Here is a 17,476-nt window from a genome sequence, read left to right as displayed (position 1 = left end):
CAAATCACGGCAGAATTAAATGTGCACCTCAACTCTCCTGTTTCCACCAGAACTGTCCGTCGGGAGCTCCACAGGGTCAATATACACGGCCGGGCTGCTATAGCCAAACCTTTGGTCACTCGTGCCAATGCCAAACGTCGGTTTCAATGGTGCAAGGAGCGCAAATCTTGGGCTGTGGACAATGTGAAACATGTATTGTTCTCTGATGAGTCCACCTTTACTGTTTTCCCCACATCCGGGAGAGTTACGGTGTGGAGAAGCCCCAAAGAAGCGTACCACCCAGACTGTTGCATGCCCAGAGTGAAGCATGGGGGTGGATCAGAGAGGCTGCCATATCATGGCATTCCCTTGGCCCAATACTTGTGCTAGATGGGCACTGCCAAGGACTACCGAACCATTCTGGAGGACCATGCGCATCCAATGGTTCAAACATTGTATCCTGAAGGCGGTGCCGTGTATCAGGATGACAATGCACCAATACACACAGCAAGACTGGTGAAAGATTGGTTTGATGAACATGAAAGTGAAGTTGAACATCTCCCATGGCCTGCACAGTCACCAGATCTAAATATTATTGAGCCACTTTGGGGTGTTTTGGAGAAGTGAGTCAGGAAACGTTTTCCTCCACCAGCATCACGTAGTGACCTGGCCACTATCCTGCAAGAAGAATGGCTTAAAATCCCTCTGACCACTGTGCAGGACTTGTATATGTCATTTCCAAGACGAATTGACGCTGTATTGGCCGCAAAAGGAGGCCCTACACCATACTAATAAATTATTGTGGTCTAAAACCAGGTGTTTCAGTTATTTTGTCCAACCCCTGTATATATACAGTATATATATCACTGATTCTTGAGATAAGGGACAAAACATGTCCTACATTAAAAAGTATTCTTGTTGTTAAAAATGAAGAAATTATAAACAATAAAAATCCTTTAAAAGTTAAATATGAAGGATCTGTGTATGCTCATTAAATTAATTTGATATATTTTTAAATAATTTCATTACAATTTGTTAAAATGCAGGCTCTGTACTTGGAAAGTACATGTAACTTCACCTGTCCTCAGCATGAGGTCATAATGTCAAAGTGACAAAAGAAGTTATTAAAAATGATAATAATGCATAAATATACATATCAAATGAAAGGAATGATTTAATAAGATATCACATAACGCACAAAGTGAACCTTATATTATATTTTCCATTAATAAATGCCTATTAAAGTTGTGTCCTCACTTTCAGTCAACTCCGTAAGATGTTTTTATAATTCAGAATAAATTAGGCAAGGTCATGGTCAGCTATGACTCTGAGGTCCTCTTTCCATTTCCTGTTCTTGGTGGATGTAACAGTAGTGATTGTGGTCTTGTAAGTTTTCAATTTTCTGATATATTAAACTAACAATGTTAATACCACTGCAGTCACAGCTTTATCGTGTCAACACCATCTTAACATTATGATAATCTTAGCTAAGGACTGTAGAATAAACAAAATCATTTTAGTTTAGATTATGGAGGCAGCTGGGAATTAAAGTAAAACCAAAATGGCTCCAATGTACAAGACATGGTTAAAATGGAAAAATATCTCATTTTGTCAATTCCGTCAGACATCAACTCCATCAGGTCTTATGTCGGGGCTATGCAGAATGCACTGCAGCAAGTAGACACACCCCCAGATAGTCCACTAGACCAGCAGACTGAAAAGCCAACTATGACCAGACGTGCTCTTTCAAATGAAAGGGAGAAAAGAAAAACAAGGAAAAGGCATTCAAGGGAAATACATATTTTGAAAGAAAAAATGAAGAAGATAACAAAACAGTTTTCAGTTAGTTTGTTGCTCTTCAGCAAGTGAAGCCTTCCTTTTTCACACCTGTTTACGGTGCTTAAACAAACACACTATTCTGGCACCAGAGAAAGGTGAAATCACTGTTGAATGGAAGCAATGGGAGCGAGTTCAAGAAGAAACAGCTAGTGGGATCCACTTCAATGTGAAGCTGAACTTGCACATTGGGAATCTCTCTGAGCTGCTCCATCTATATGAGAAGAAACTTATAAGTGAGCCCAAGACACATGTTTTCCAGTTCAATTAATTTATGCCAAAGATAGACATTCAGAGTTCTCAGTCACTGGATGCCAGGTATATCCTAGTCTCCTAGTGTATGCCTGGAGATCCTGTTGAAAGCTGTTTTGGGTGGTTTCTCTTCCAATTTCCTTGAGGGTTTTATTTCAAAACTAGTCTGATCTCAGTTGTTAGTAAAATACTTTATAAGTTTTCATCTCCATTAGTTATTGGTCAACACCGGTAGTTGCTTGTCAACACCGTCAGTTGCTTGTGAACATCAGCAGATTAAGGTTTTTGTCTTTTTTTCAAAGAAATGTCACTGTTTGTTCAGTTTATTGTGTTTATATATTAAAACACCAGCAGAACTACATGCAATGGTGTCTTTTTTGCTTAAAAACATTGATTGTATATGTTTAATATTAACAATAAATATAAAAAATTTAGGAATTTCACAATGGGATTTTCAAATTAGTGTGAAATTTGAACAAAAGTGTATACAATTCATTTTATTACTTAACTCTGTTACAGAACACCGTAATTAGATACTTGAGGTCTTTACACTCATGTAGTACTGATCAAATTAAAATAGCATACTTTTTTGTGTCTGACGGAGTTGACATTAATCAAGTTATGAAGTGAAATAATGTCAATTTTGATAAAAATTGTATTAGGAAAAACCTGTTCCCTTTCACAGTTAATTAGTTAAAACCTTTGTCTCTTAATATATCAGTTTCAAATGATGTAGAATTGTTATTTTTAAATTGAAGAAATAAAATTCATTTTGTCCCTTATCTCAAGAATCAGTGATATATATATATATATATATACAGTGTATCACAAAAGTGAGTACACCCCTCACATTTCTGCAAATATTTTATTATATCTTTTCATGGGACAACACTATAGACATGAAACTTGGATATAACTTAGAGTAGTCAGTGTACAGCTTGTATAGCAGTGTAGATTTACTGTCTTCTGAAAATAACTCAACACACAGCCATTAATGTCTAAATAGCTGGCAACATAAGTGAGTACACCCCACAGTGAACATGTCCAAATTGTGCCCAAATGTGTCGTTGTCCCTCCCTGGTGTAATGTGTCAAGGTCCCAGGTGTAAATGGGGAGCAGGGCTGTTAAATTTGGTGTTTTGGGTACAATTCTCTCATACTGACCACTGGATATTCAACATGGCACCTCATGGCAAAGAACTCTCTGAGGATGTGAGAAATAGAATTGTTGCTCTCCACAAAGATGGCCTGGGCTATAAGAAGATTGCTAACACCCTGAAACTGAGCTACAGCATGGTGGCCAAGGTCATACAGCGGTTTTCCAGGACAGGTTCTACTCGGAACAGGCTTCGCCAGGGTCGACCAAAGAAGTTGAGTCCACGTGTTCGGCGTCATATCCAGAGGTTGGCTTTAAAAAATAGACACATGAGTGCTGCCAGCATTGCTGCAGAGGTTGAAGACGTGGGAGGTCAGCCTGTCAGTGCTCAGACCATACGCCGCACACTGCATCAACTCGGTCTGCATGGTCGTCATCCCAGAAGGAAGCTGACGCACAAGAAAGCCCGCAAACAGTTTGCTGAAGACAAGCAGTCCAAGAACATGGATTACTGGAATGCCCTGTGGTCTGACGAGACCAAGATAAACTTGTTTGGCTCAGATGGTGTCCAGCATGTGTGGCGGCGCCCTGGTGAGAAGTACCAAGACAACTGTATCTTGCCTACAGTCAAGCATGGTGGTGGTAGCATCATGGTCTTGGGCTGCATGAGTGTTGCTGGCACTGGGGAGCTGCAGTTCATTGAGGGAAACATGAATTCCAACATGTACTGTGACATTCTGAAACAGAGCATGATCCCCTCCCTTCGAAAACTGGGCCTCATGGCAGTTTTCCAAAAGGATAACGACCCCAAACACAACCTCCAAGATGACAACTGCCTTGCTGAGGAAGCTGAAGGTAAAGGTGATGGACTAAACCCAATTGAGCACCTGTGGCGCATCCTCAAGTGGAAGGTGGAGGAGTTCAAGGTGTCTAACATCCACCAGCTCCGTGATGTCATCATGGAGGAGTGGAAGAGGATTCCAGTAGCAACCTGTGCAGCTCTGGTGAATTCCATGCCCAGGAGGGTTAAGGCAGTGCTGGATAATAATGGTGGTCACACAAAATATTGAGACTTTGGGCACAATTTGGACATGTTCACTGTGGGGTGTACTCACTTATGTTGCCAGCTATTTAGACATTAATGGCTGTGTGTTGAGTTATTTTCAGAAGACAGTAAATCTACACTGCTATACAAGTTGTACACTGACTACTCTAAGTTATATCCAAGTTTTATTTCTATAGTGTTGTCCCATGAAAAGATATAATCAAATATTTGCAGAAATGTGAGGGGTGTACTCACTTTTGTGATACACTGTATATATATATATATTGTGAAATCTTATGTAATACAGCTTGGCGATTTTTGGTTAGATAAACTTGTTACCTAAAGATTATCAGGTTATAAATTTAATAAGCACATTTACCATGACTGCTACTCATAGCACCAGCTGCACTTTAAACCTCCGCGTACCTCTTGCTGATAACATTACCGTATTGCTCAATATATAAGTTCTCAAAGGGGACTTCTAAATGACCCACTACTCCCCGCATAAGCACACTACTTATTGTTGTACATTAACCACGTATGCGCCCTTTGTAGTGCACTGCATGTATTATTCGGCACATTTGGAATTCAGCCGCTAAACTTGCGCAATTGCAGAAGTGTCATGGCGGACTTCGACGAACTAACAGAGGAACAGCCAAAATATGTTATTAGAAGAAATGTAGGGCCCGTGAACGGAAAGAATATGAACGCTCTTAACAAATTGGGTTCACGTTCCGACTCCAAACCTGTCACCACATCGCAATATTGTGAGAAACTGCAGGAATGGATGTGGCAGTACTACTGCGGCTACGTGAACTGGCAAAGCTGGATGACCGTGTTTCCTCCTTGTTTACCACCACAAACAACAACTGGGTCCCCCGGAGCTCCAACATGGGGGGTGGATTTTCCTAACACGGACCTCCGCAACTGGTTCGGCCATTCATTTGCGTTGACACATTCATACAGTCTGTCCAGTCATAACTACGTTGGTACTACACCAACAAGTAATGCAAATCAAAGAGGAGTTAACGTTAATGGGCAGAATCAGAATACCCCTGTACCCCCACAAGTGCAACAAAATGGAAATGCCCAACAGCCAGGTGGTGATGCAAATGATTATTATATATCAACTGAATTTTGCTTTTGTTCTGTTTAAACGATATGTTGTACATTGTGTTAAGAGTATGTTTCCTACTATTCGACATGTTTATTATAAGTGTTTAATCTCTTTTATGAAAAATTTAAGGTGGCAGCCACACATACAAGTGTATTTTTAAGTTCTTATTTTTCAATACTTATGAAATTCTTAGTAATCCTAGCTGTCAAAGTGTTAGCATGATGATTCTAACTGTATCATCTCATTAGTGATCATCAAAACATACAGAACCAATAATACATTTTTACCTTCTTCACATAGATTTCTAACAATGCAACAGCTAAACAGTTGATGGCTTGCACATATTTTATATAACATATTTTAACATATTTTAACATATTAGGTAAATGATAAAGCTGGACACAAAAAATGTATGCTGCCAAACATGACCTTCATTGACCTACAGTGCTTTTTAATTAACAGAGTTTCTAATTTCCTCTTTTTTTCACCTCTTTAGGTCGAGAGTATTTAATTCCCTCTCTTTTCCATCGCTTTTTGGCGGAAATAGTGGATTTTTTCATCCTGTTCTTCATCAAAGCAACCATCATTCTAAGCATAATACAGTTCAGTGGAATGAAGTAAGTTGGATGTGTATGGTAAGTCATTTAAGTACATTTTATCATAGGGAATATTATAGTTTAACATTCTGAACAACTGGAAGCATTTAAAAGTGTTGGAGTCAAGCTGCTTATCAAGTCCCAGTCAGCAAATTTAAGAAAGTAATTTCATCACACTTAACATTCAGGGGGTGGACAAAATATCGAAAAGTCACTAACATATTAATGTCATTCATTAATTAATTTAAACTAAGAGCTTTATTCACTCTTAGTAGAAATTTAGAGTAGCCAGAGTACCCAACCCGTTTGGAAGTGTTACATAGTGGGTATCTACTAAACAGTCTGTGTTCCAGAGCTTCAAGCTTTAATAATGTTTTAATTTGGTAATCTAGGACACTATGGAAGGTCTTTGACTTAATCCTTCATCAAACCATTCTTGAAGAGTTTGTAAATGATGTAAGGGTCCATTATCATCTTGCAGCATGAGAGCTAGATACATGTCTGGTGTAGGATCTGATTCTTAATAAAAGTTTTATGGGTGCTGTAACTGGAAAGGTCTTGATTGTATTCATGTGTAACTTATAAGTGCCAATTTCTGTTTTCAGGGATTTATCAAAATTTGCCATGCACTTCATTGTGGAAGAAATTGATGATGATACCTCGATGGAGGAGCTGCAGAAAATGATGGCTGTGGCTCTTGTGTATCGGATATTGGTCTGCTTTTATGAGGTAGGCTTAAATGCATAGACCTGATAAGGTGAAATTTGTTAAATTAAAAGACTTCTTAACCTTTTATTACTTTTTAGGATATCAGTATAATTTCATATTAAACAAAATGACAGTTTTATTTCATTTTATTTTATAGACTGTCTTGTCTGGCAGCATTCTAATTTTGGAATTTTAGTTGACAATGTAAACAGCTTGTTAGGTTTTAAATGTATCTATGGCAACTAGATAAATGTATCTATGGCAACTTTATGAAAACTACTGCTAGCTAGCTGTGTATTAAACAGCATAATTTTAGAGTTGTAACAAACTGACGGTCTGTGCGTTGTGGCATGCAATTACAATTACTCACTTTAACTGCAACTCTTGAACTAAATCCCCTTAATAGCCCATCCCGACCGGGCACAGCTGGTAGAGTGGCTACCACACAGTAACATGGGTCTTTGTTTTTTGTTTATAATAAGTTTATACACCAATCGGCCATAACATTATGACCACCTCCTTATTTCTTCACTCACTGTCCATTTTATCAGCTCCACTTACTATATAGAAGCACTCTGTAGTTCTACAATTACTGACTGTAGTCCATCTATTTGTCTACATACTTTTTTAACCTACTTTCACCCTGTTCTTCAATGGTCAGGACCACTACAGAGTAGGTATAATTTGGGTGGTGGATCATTCTCAGCACTGCAGTGACACTGACATGGTGGTGGTGTGTTGTGCTGGTATGAGTGGATCAGACACAGCAGCGCTGCTGGAGTTTTTAAATACCGTGTTCACTCACTATCCACTCTATTAGACACTCCTACCTGGTTGGTCCACCTTGTAGATGTAAAGTCAGAGATGATCGCTTATCTGTTGCTGCTGTTTGAGTTGGTCATCTTCTAGACCTTCATCAGGGGTCACAGGACGCTGCCCACGGGGTGCTGTTGGCTGGATGTTAAGCATGTATTATAACAAGGGGATTCAGTGTGTGCGTGGCACGGAGCTTTTTCTCTGGTTGAGGTAAAAAAATGAGAAAAATAGAAAAAAAGGAGAAAAACGAGAAAGGCCCGGCAAATGTGGTGATGTCATAGCAGCAGCTAGTTTGTGATTGGTCGAACGATTTTGATTGAAGCACCTCCCCTGTTGACCCAGGGCCACATCTCACTCTGCAATATCAGGACGTGCGAGTGTGGAAACAAGGAGGTGGTTTTAATGTTATTGCTGATCGGTGTATGTTCTCCCTCTCCCTCCCTCTGAACTCAGTTTTCCCTTCTACCCTTCAAATACATGCACAAGGTGACTACTCTAGATACACTCTATACAGCTAAATTTGAGTAAATAAAGCCAACATTACACATAGCAATAACTGTCCTCACTTGGTTGTTGCATATGTAATAGTATTATTTAAACAAGCAACCACTGAAAACATAAACTTAATTGCTTATATTTATTCACACTGTTAAACATGGATTAGCCTGACTCACCTACAGTGCTACAGCAGCTACTATATACAGTATGCCAAAAGGAAAGAATATATCCTTCTTACCTCAAGTTGAAAGAATTGTCACCTTTTTGTATTAAATCATGTTTTATCGTAGCATAACATTGCCACTGTAATGTCAGTGTGTTTGTAATTGATAACATGGTGTGACGACGTACTTGTAGGCCTGTTTGAAAGTGTTTACACAATGTTAAAAATTGTTTCTATTAAAGAAACTCCTGGGGAAAAATACCTTATCACTACAATGAATTTACAGATTGCTTAACTGACATTAATGAATAGTATGATAGTGGTTAATGTGTCTGTGTATATAGTGGTTAATGTGTCTATGTATATATTTCAGATTATATGTATTTGGGGAGCTGGTGGTGCTACACCAGGGAAGTTCCTGCTTGGCCTGAGAGTAGTCACTTGCAACACCTCTATCCTGGTGCAACCTAACCGAGTATGTGTGGTGCCAGCAAGTAACGTCAGTCTGTCAGCGTAAGATCTCTTTTATTTCTTACAATAAATAACCTTTTGGACAAACTGTTAACCAATGTACATCTTTTAGTTTGTCTGATATCAGTCTGTGCTGATATTCGATTTTTAAATTATATAGTCATCATTTACAGTACTACAATGCAATTTTTTTGTAGTAGATTTATTGATAGTGGCAGTATTTAACAGGTTCACTAAGCTCACTAACAAAATCAACCAAAGTTGGGCATCTAGTTACACATACTGTATCAGAATCACTTTATTTTGCCAGGTATGTTACACATACGAGGGATTTGTTTTGGTGATGTACATAATAAAACACATAATAGTAAACATAATACACATGTATGGCATATACAGCCTGCACAGCATAACCCTGTATGTCAGGGGTATGCTGTGTTAGTGACCCATATTTCACGTGAAGCATCACTTTTACACAAATATGACTGTTAAAGACAACAAAGCAATGTTTTAGCTACAAAATTGGCAACTAACTCACATTATAAATGTACTTACAACACCTTGTAAATACAGTACACGGATTACAGGGGTAGTGGTAGTATTAAAATCCCTGCAGGGGTACTGATGATATTACATTGGATGGCAGGGGTAGTAGTAAGGGTATTGAAACAAACTACAAAGTAGTACATGTATTTAAATAGACTAAAGGAGTAGTAAGGGTATTGCAATGGAGCACAGAAGAACTGAGAAGTGCAATATAGATAGTAAGGATATTTAAATAGACTGCAGGGGTAGTGATGGCATTTAAACTGAAGGCATGAGTAGTAATGGTATTTAAATTGACTACAGGTGAAGTGATGATATTTAAATAGACTAAAGTAGGTATTAAGGGTATTTTTGTGAACTATTGGGTAGGGGGGATTTAAATCAAGGTTAGTCTTGGTATTTAAATTAATGGTAGGGGTGTTGACTAGGTTGTATTAGGTTTTTTGAATAGACTGCAGGGGTAAAAAGGTCATTTGAATAGAATGCAAGGGTAGTGTACAGGCAGTAATAGTAAACTGTATGGGCAGAACTTGTGGAGGCACCTTTATTGAGTTCATGAGTTAAGGAAGTGGCATTTTTGTGCCAGCAAAGACAGTTTGATCAGAAAATCCACAAATCCACTGACCTGCACAAAGCTCTGACCTCAAACCTATTGAACACCTTTGCAACGCTTTTGAATATCAAGGGTGAGCCAAGTTTTTTTTTTTTTTTAATCCAGCATCAGTGTCTGACCTTACAAATGCTCCTTTGACAAATTAAGCACAAATTTCCTCACACTCTAAAATTGTGTGGAAAGCATTCCAAGATTAGTGGAGGGGCAGTGGTACCTCAGCAGTTAAGATACTGGACTATTAACTGAAAGGTTGCTGGTTTGTGCCCTACTACCACTTAAACAAGGCCCTTAACCCTCAATTGCTTGCATCATATTTCATTTAAATTGAAAGTTGCTCTAGATTAAAGCAACCACTAAATGTGAAAAATGTACATGAGCGATTTTGGAATGGAATGTCCAACAAGCTCATAGTCAGGTATTTACAGACCTTTGACCATATAGTGGGTTTGCCTAGTTAATACAGTGGTTAGTCAGATATTTTCCTAGTTTTATAACACTTCATTAACATTATATAATATTTTTAATTTGGGAGCACATTATGCAAGTCATTTTATTTGGTGATATGGCAATGCATGTGTCATGTAGACTTTGTGCTTTCAGCTGACTAAATTAGTTATAATCATTATAGATGTTATAATCATTAGTTATAATAATTATAGATGTCCTCTATTATAATTACTTTACAAGCATAGAGGAGAGGAATAGAACAAATAATAAAAAACCCTAAAATATAAATATATACAGTGTATCACAAAAGTGAGTACACCCCTCACATTCCTGCAAATATTTTATTATATCTTTTCATGGGACAACACTATAGAAATAAAACTTGGATATAACTTAGAGTAGTCAGTGTACAACTTGTATAGCAGTGTAGATTTACTGTCTTCTGAAAATAACTCAACACACAGCCATTAATGTCTAAATGGCTGGCAACATAAGTGAGTACACCCCACAGTGAACATGTCCAAATTGTGCCCAAAGTGTCAATATTTTGTGTGACCACCATTATTATCCAGCACTGCCTTAACCCTCCTGGGCATGGAATTCACCAGAGCTGCACAGGTTGCTACTGGAATCCTCTTCCACTCCTCCATGATGACATCACGGAGCTGGTGGATGTTAGACACCTTGAACTCCTCCACCTTCCACTTGAGGATGCGCCACAGGTGCTCAATTGGGTTTAGTCCATCACCTTTACCTTCAGCTTCCTCAGCAAGGCAGTTGTCATCTTGGAGGTTGTGTTTGGGGTCGTTATCCTGTTGGAAAACTGCCATGAGGCCCAGTTTTCGAAGGGAGGGGATCATGCTCTGTTTCAGAATGTCACAGTACATGTTGGAATTCATGTTTCCCTCAATGAACTGCAGCTCCCCAGTGCCAGCAACACTCATGCAGCCCAAGACCATGATGCTACCACCACCATGCTTGACTGTAGGCAAGATACAGTTGTCTTGACTTGTACTTCTCACCAGGGCGCCGCCACACATGCTGGACACCATCTGAGCCAAACAAGTTTATCTTGGTCTCATCAGACCACAGGGCATTCCAGTAATCCATGTTCTTGGACTGCTTGTCTTCAGCAAACTGTTTGCGGGCTTTCTTGTGTGTCAGCTTCCTTCTGGGATGACGACCATGCAGACCGAGTTGATGCAGTATGTTGCGTATGGTCTGAGCACTGACAGGCTGATCTCCCACGTCTTCAACCTCTGCAGCAATGCTGGCAGCACTCATGTGTCTATTTTTTAAAGCCAACCTCTGGATATGACGCCGAACACGTGGACTCCACTTCTTTGGTCGACCCTGGCGAAGCCTGTTCCGAGTGAAACCTGTCCTGGAAAACCGCTGTATGACCTTGGCCACCATGCTGTAGCTCAGTTTCAGGGTGTTAGCAATCTTCTTATAGCCTCACCATCTTTGTGGAGAGCAACAATTCTATTTCTCACATCCTCAGAGAGTTCTTTGCCATGAGGTGCCATGTTGAATATCCAGTGGTCAGTATGAGAGAATTGTACCCAAAACACCAAATTTAACAGCCCTGCTCCCCATTTACACCTGGGACCTTGACACATGACACCAGGGAGGGACAACGACACATTTGGGCACAATTTGGACATGTTCACTGTGGGGTGTACTCACTTATGTTGCCAGCTATTTAGACATTAATGGCTGTGTGTTGAGTTATTTTCAGAAGACAGTAAATCTACACTGCTATACAAGCTGTACACTGACTACTCTAAGTTATATTCAAGTTTCATGTCTATAGTGTTGTCCCATGAAAAGATATAATGAAATATTTGCAGAAATGTGAGGGGTGTACTCACTTTTGTGATACACTGTATATATATAATTTATATTTAAGCTTCTAATAAAAAGTAGGGCCACCCTTTGTATCCAGAACAGTCTTGATTCTTGTACAAAGTATCTCATACATGTCTTTTGTGGTGCGTCATGCTTAAAGAAACAAGCTTTTATGACTAAGATAAGTGGATATTTTTGCTCTGTCTTTTTCTTGTCAACTTTATCATGGCATTCATTAAACCAATTCTAAATAATTTCAAAATGTATTGGGCAAAATATCCTGAAAAATAGAAAACACGTTTTGGGGTAAGAGCTGTTGCACCCTAGGGTGCAGCTAATTTTCGAAAAAAAACAAAAACAATAATAATTCAAAGCAATTGTTACCACCAGGTGGCTGCCCATACCGTTATGGACCCTCATTGCTGTCATTTCTATAATAGCTATCCTACAAAGTATTTATACATCCTTGGCAGTGAGCTTCAACTTGCAACCAATTTTTTGGTTATGCTTTTTTCCCATGTATGACAAATGTTGATGTTGCCTTAGATTGCTCCTCTCAAAATATTAAAATAATTCAATAAAAAATCAGCCTTTTCTCATGCAATGTATAACACACACCTTCGTCTTCTTCTTTCAGGTCAGCCATCCGAGCCTTGAACAAAAACTTCTCCATTGCTTTTTTCTTTCCAGCATTTATTACTCTTCTCTTTTTCCAGCACAACAGAACTGTGTACGATATTGTGGCGGGGACTATAGTGGTCAAGAGAAACAGACTAAGGTGATCTGTGATAATATCTCACCTGCTGAGAAAATAAATCCATATGATCGGACTACTCTGAGATGACCGAAGGTCCCACTGGGATTGTGCAAAGGAAACGAGCTGAATTAAAACAGAAAAGTGTTTGATTAAATGTTTTTCACTCCATGAACTCAAAGAGAAAATGGTTGAAGTTTTGGCACTCAAGATTAATTTGGCCATATAGCTTCCATTATTTAAACACATTCTAGTGCCATACTAAAAAACATCAAAATAGTTATGTATGCAAATACCTTTCTGTATGTTTTCTTTGTGTTGAATGACTTATTATTACAGGTTCACCAGATTGCTGAAGTAAGTTCTGTTTGGAATTTTTTTCAACATGGAAATAATAGATTGGTCAGTTCAATTAATAATCATGTTATCAGATGATAATTCAATGGTGTATTTAAAAAACACACATACACACACACACACACACACACACACACATATATATATATATATATATATATATATATATATATATATATATATATATATATATATATATATATATATATATATATATATATATATATATATACTGTATATACAGTGGGGTCAAAAAGTATTTAGTCAGCCACTGATTGTGCAGGTTCTCCTACTTCGAAAGATGAGAGAGGTCTGTAATTTTCATCATAGGTACACTTCAACTATGAGAGACAAAATGAGAAAAAAAAATCCAGGAAATCACATTGTAGGATTTTTAAAGAATTTATTTGTAAATTATGGTGGAAAATAAGTATTTGGTCAATAACAAAAGTTCAACTCAATACTTTGTAACATTACCTTTGTTGGCAATGACCGAGGTCAAACGTTTCCTGTAAGTCTTCACCAGGTTTGCACACACTGTAGCTGGTATTTTGGCCCATTCTTCCATGCAGATCTCCTCTAGAGCAGTGATGTTTTGGGGCTGTCACTGGGCAACACTGACTCCACAAATTTTCTATGGGGTTGAGGTCTGGAGACTGGCTAGGCCACTCCAGGACCTTGAAATGCTTTTTACGGAGCCACTCCTTCGTTGCCCGAGCGGTGTGTTTGGGATTATTGTCATGCTGGAAGACCCAGCCACGTTCCATCTTCAATGCTCTCACTGATGGAAGGAGGTTTTGGCTTAAAATCTCATGATACATGGCACCGTTCATTCTTCCCTTAACACGAATCAGTCGTCCTGTCCCCTTTGTAGAAAAACAGCCCCAAAGCATGATGTTTTCACCCCTATGCTTCACAGTAGGTATGGTGTTCTTGGGTTCTTCTTCCACCAAACACGACGAGTTGAGTTTTTACCAAAAAGTTCCATTTTGGTTTCATCTGACCGCATGATATTCTCCCAATCCTCTTCTGGATCATCCATATGCTCTCTGGCAAACTTCAGACGGGCCTGGACATGTACTGGCTTAAGCAGGGGGACACGCCTGGCACTGCAGGATTTGAGTCCCTCTCGGTGTAGTGTGTTACTAATGGTAGCCTTGTTACTTTGGTCCCAGCTCTCTGCAGGTCATTCATCAGGTCCCTCCGTGTAGTTCTGGGATTTTTGCTCACCGTTCTCATGATCATTTTAGGGCGGCACGGTGGCTTAGTGGGTAGCACTGTCGCCTCACAACAAGAAGGTCCTGGGTTCAATCCCCAGGTTGGGCGGTCCGGGTTCTTTCTGTGCGGAGTTTGCATGTTCTCCCCGTGTCCGCGTGGGTTTCCTCCGGGTACTCCGGTTTCCTCCCACAGTCCAAAAACATGCCACCAGGTTAATTGGAAACACTGAATTGTCCTATAGATACCTAGCCGCTAGATGCACTAGTGCATTGTATTGCCGGTCCCAAGCCCGGATAAATTAGGGAGGGTTGTGTCAGGAAGGGCATCCGGCGTAAAAATTGTGCCAAATCAATGAGCGATCATGAGGATGACTCGCTGTGGCGACCCCTGAAAAAAGGGAAAAAGCCAAAAGAAGAAGAAGAAGTTCTCATGATCATTTTGACCCCACGGGATTGAGGAAGATTATCAATGGTCTTGTATGTCTTCCATTTTCATACAATTGCTCCCACAGTTGATTTAACCTGCTTGCCTATTGTAGATTCACTCTTCCCAGCCTGGTGCAGGTCTACAATTTTCTTCCTTGTGTCCGTCGACAGCTCTTTAGTTTTGGCCATGGTTGACTGTTTGAGGCTGTGGACAGGTGTCTTTTATACAGATAACGATGTCAAACAGGTGCCATTAATACAGGTAACGAGTGGAGGACAGAAGAGCTTCTCAAAAAAGAAGTTACAGGTCTGTGAGAGCCAGAAATCTTGCTTGTTTGTTATTGACCAAATACTTATTTTCCACCATAATTTACAAATAAATTCTTTAAAAATCCTACAATGTGATTTCCTGGATTTTTTTTTTCTCATTTTGTCTCTCATAGTTGAAGTGTACCTATGATGAAAATTACAGAACTCTCTCATCTTTCTAAGTAGGAGAACCTGCACAATCAGTGACTGACTAAATACTTTTTGGCCCCACTGTATATATATACTGTATATTATATATTATACATGAGGTATATTATAGGAGGTATATAAAATTTAATTATATGTTTTCAATTTTGTGTCACCTATCATGTTCCAGCATCACTGTTTTCCTATGCACAAAGTGAGGAGAAACTCCAGGGACATTAACCTCATCCAAAACACTTTTTGTATGTATTGGAATGTTGATTACGAGCCAGACCATCTTGTTTAACATTAGAGCCTCACAAATGCGCCTTTGAATGGCCACAACATCTTTGGAAAAGTCTTTTCATAAAGGTGAAGGAAGTTATACTGCTGAGGGGGTCAGTTAATATTAATCAGTTGATATTAATGCTCATAGATTGTCCAACAATCATATGGTTAGTTGCCCACATACTTTGTTATGCATATATGTCGCATATATGTCGCTAGAAAAGGATTTTTGGTATAATTCTTACATTGAATGATTCTTGTTTTATGAAACATATACTGTTTAGCTAAGCATTTTTAGTTTGTTCATGAATAAATGATTTTTAAAACAAAAACATTTAATCAGCTGCTGTTACACAAGTGTTCCATTCAAACAAAACCAATAATGACAAAATCAGTCTATCAAATAATATGTACACTGTTTTCCATATATTTACAATGTCATTGTCTCAGTAATGATTAAATTTTTTTTGTTCCTGGTAGTTACATTTAAGTTTCTTGCAAAATATACAAAAGATCGTAATTTGTATTGTTACTGGTTTGTGATGAGATGTTTAAACATTCCTTACGATGAAAATCTTCCAATTCTTTGAGGGATATAGCTCTTGGAATATTAGAATTCATCAGAGAAGATCTTTTGCATCATATTGTGCACCTGAGCCAGTCATATTTTTTGGCTGTTAAATAACCATGCAGTTGAATCATTGATGATCTCATGTTTTACAGGATATAGTAACCATTACATAATGAATGGTCGTTGGCTCTTTCTTGATCTGATACAGAATGTGGTAACTGTCACCCTAATTGAACTTACCTCAGTGTCAAGCTTAATGTGTGTTTTTGTATGTCATCCACTATTTAGTACTTTAATGGTCGATGTGTTCTTCAACCTAAGATGATATAAAGTTGGATTTATCATATTGATGATTGCTTTCCCAGTCACGTTGTGTCCAATTACCTAATTTGTAACACATGCCCTCTCTGACACGTGTGTAGTAGCTGACCATCTATGTTCACCTGCACAAGGTGGGTTAATATTGGGATCAGTATTGCGCACTGAGAGTTAAGCACCAATCTCCATTATCCCCTGTCTTATTGTGCAGATGCCATCAATCAGGTGGCCCTTCCTACCTCAGACTAGCTAATCATTGTTTTTGTAGGCACTCTGCTTTCTGTTAGCAGAGCTTTACCCAAGTGCCCTTGCCCTAAAATTCTTAGGTTAGTTTAAAGAAAAACTCCTTGTGAACAGTCTTTTAACCATCATGCTTAATCAATAAAGAATAATGTTTGACCATTTTAAATATTTGACCATTTTTATGTCCAGTACACTCGTAAAAATATTAAAACACTTTAAACACATTATAAAATGTCTGGACCTATTAATACAGTGGACCCTTGGGTTACGAACGGTTTACCATACGAACATTTCGGGTTACGAACTATCTTTTTCAACTTAACGTACGAACAAATTTAGGATTACGAACCGAAATTCACGAAACACGTGACGTCACGAACAAGTTAACTCAGATCGTCTCTCTCTTTATATATATATATATATATATATACTGTATATACTGTATATACTGTATATATACAGTGTATCACAAAAGTGAGTACACCCCTCACATTTCTGCAAATATTTCATTATATCTTTTCATGGGACAACACTATACACATGAAACTTGGATATAACTTAGAGTAGTCAGTGTACAACTTGTATAGCAGTGTAGATTTACTGTCTTCTGAAAATAACTCAACACACAGCCATTAATGTCTAAATGTCTGGCAACATAAGTGAGTACACCCCACAGTGAACATGTCCAAATTGTGCCCAAAGTGTCAATATTTTGTGTGACCACCATTATTATCCAGCACTGCCTTAACCCTCCTGGGCATGGAATTCACCAGAGCTGCACAGGTTGCTACTGGAATCCTCTTCCACTCCTCCATG

At 38.7% G+C, this 17,476-nt stretch overlaps 1 protein-coding gene across 1 annotated transcript; it reads left to right on the top strand.

Moving 5' to 3' along the window:
* Positions 1-4,861: 4,861 nt before the first annotated feature.
* Positions 4,862-13,136, top strand: fam8a1b (family with sequence similarity 8 member A1b). Its single transcript, XM_062991964.1, has 5 exons — positions 4,862-5,307; positions 5,821-5,941; positions 6,526-6,649; positions 8,479-8,618; positions 12,671-13,136. The coding sequence occupies exons 1-5, from the start codon at positions 4,911-4,913 to the stop codon at positions 12,813-12,815; spliced, it is 927 nt and encodes a 308-aa protein (XP_062848034.1). The 5' UTR covers positions 4,862-4,910; the 3' UTR covers positions 12,816-13,136.
* Positions 13,137-17,476: the final 4,340 nt, after the last annotated feature.

This window comes from Trichomycterus rosablanca, chromosome 3, assembly GCF_030014385.1.
Source record: "Trichomycterus rosablanca isolate fTriRos1 chromosome 3, fTriRos1.hap1, whole genome shotgun sequence".
Taxonomy (NCBI): Eukaryota; Metazoa; Chordata; class Actinopteri; order Siluriformes; family Trichomycteridae; genus Trichomycterus; species Trichomycterus rosablanca.
This window is presented reverse-complemented; position numbering and strand designations above follow the sequence as displayed.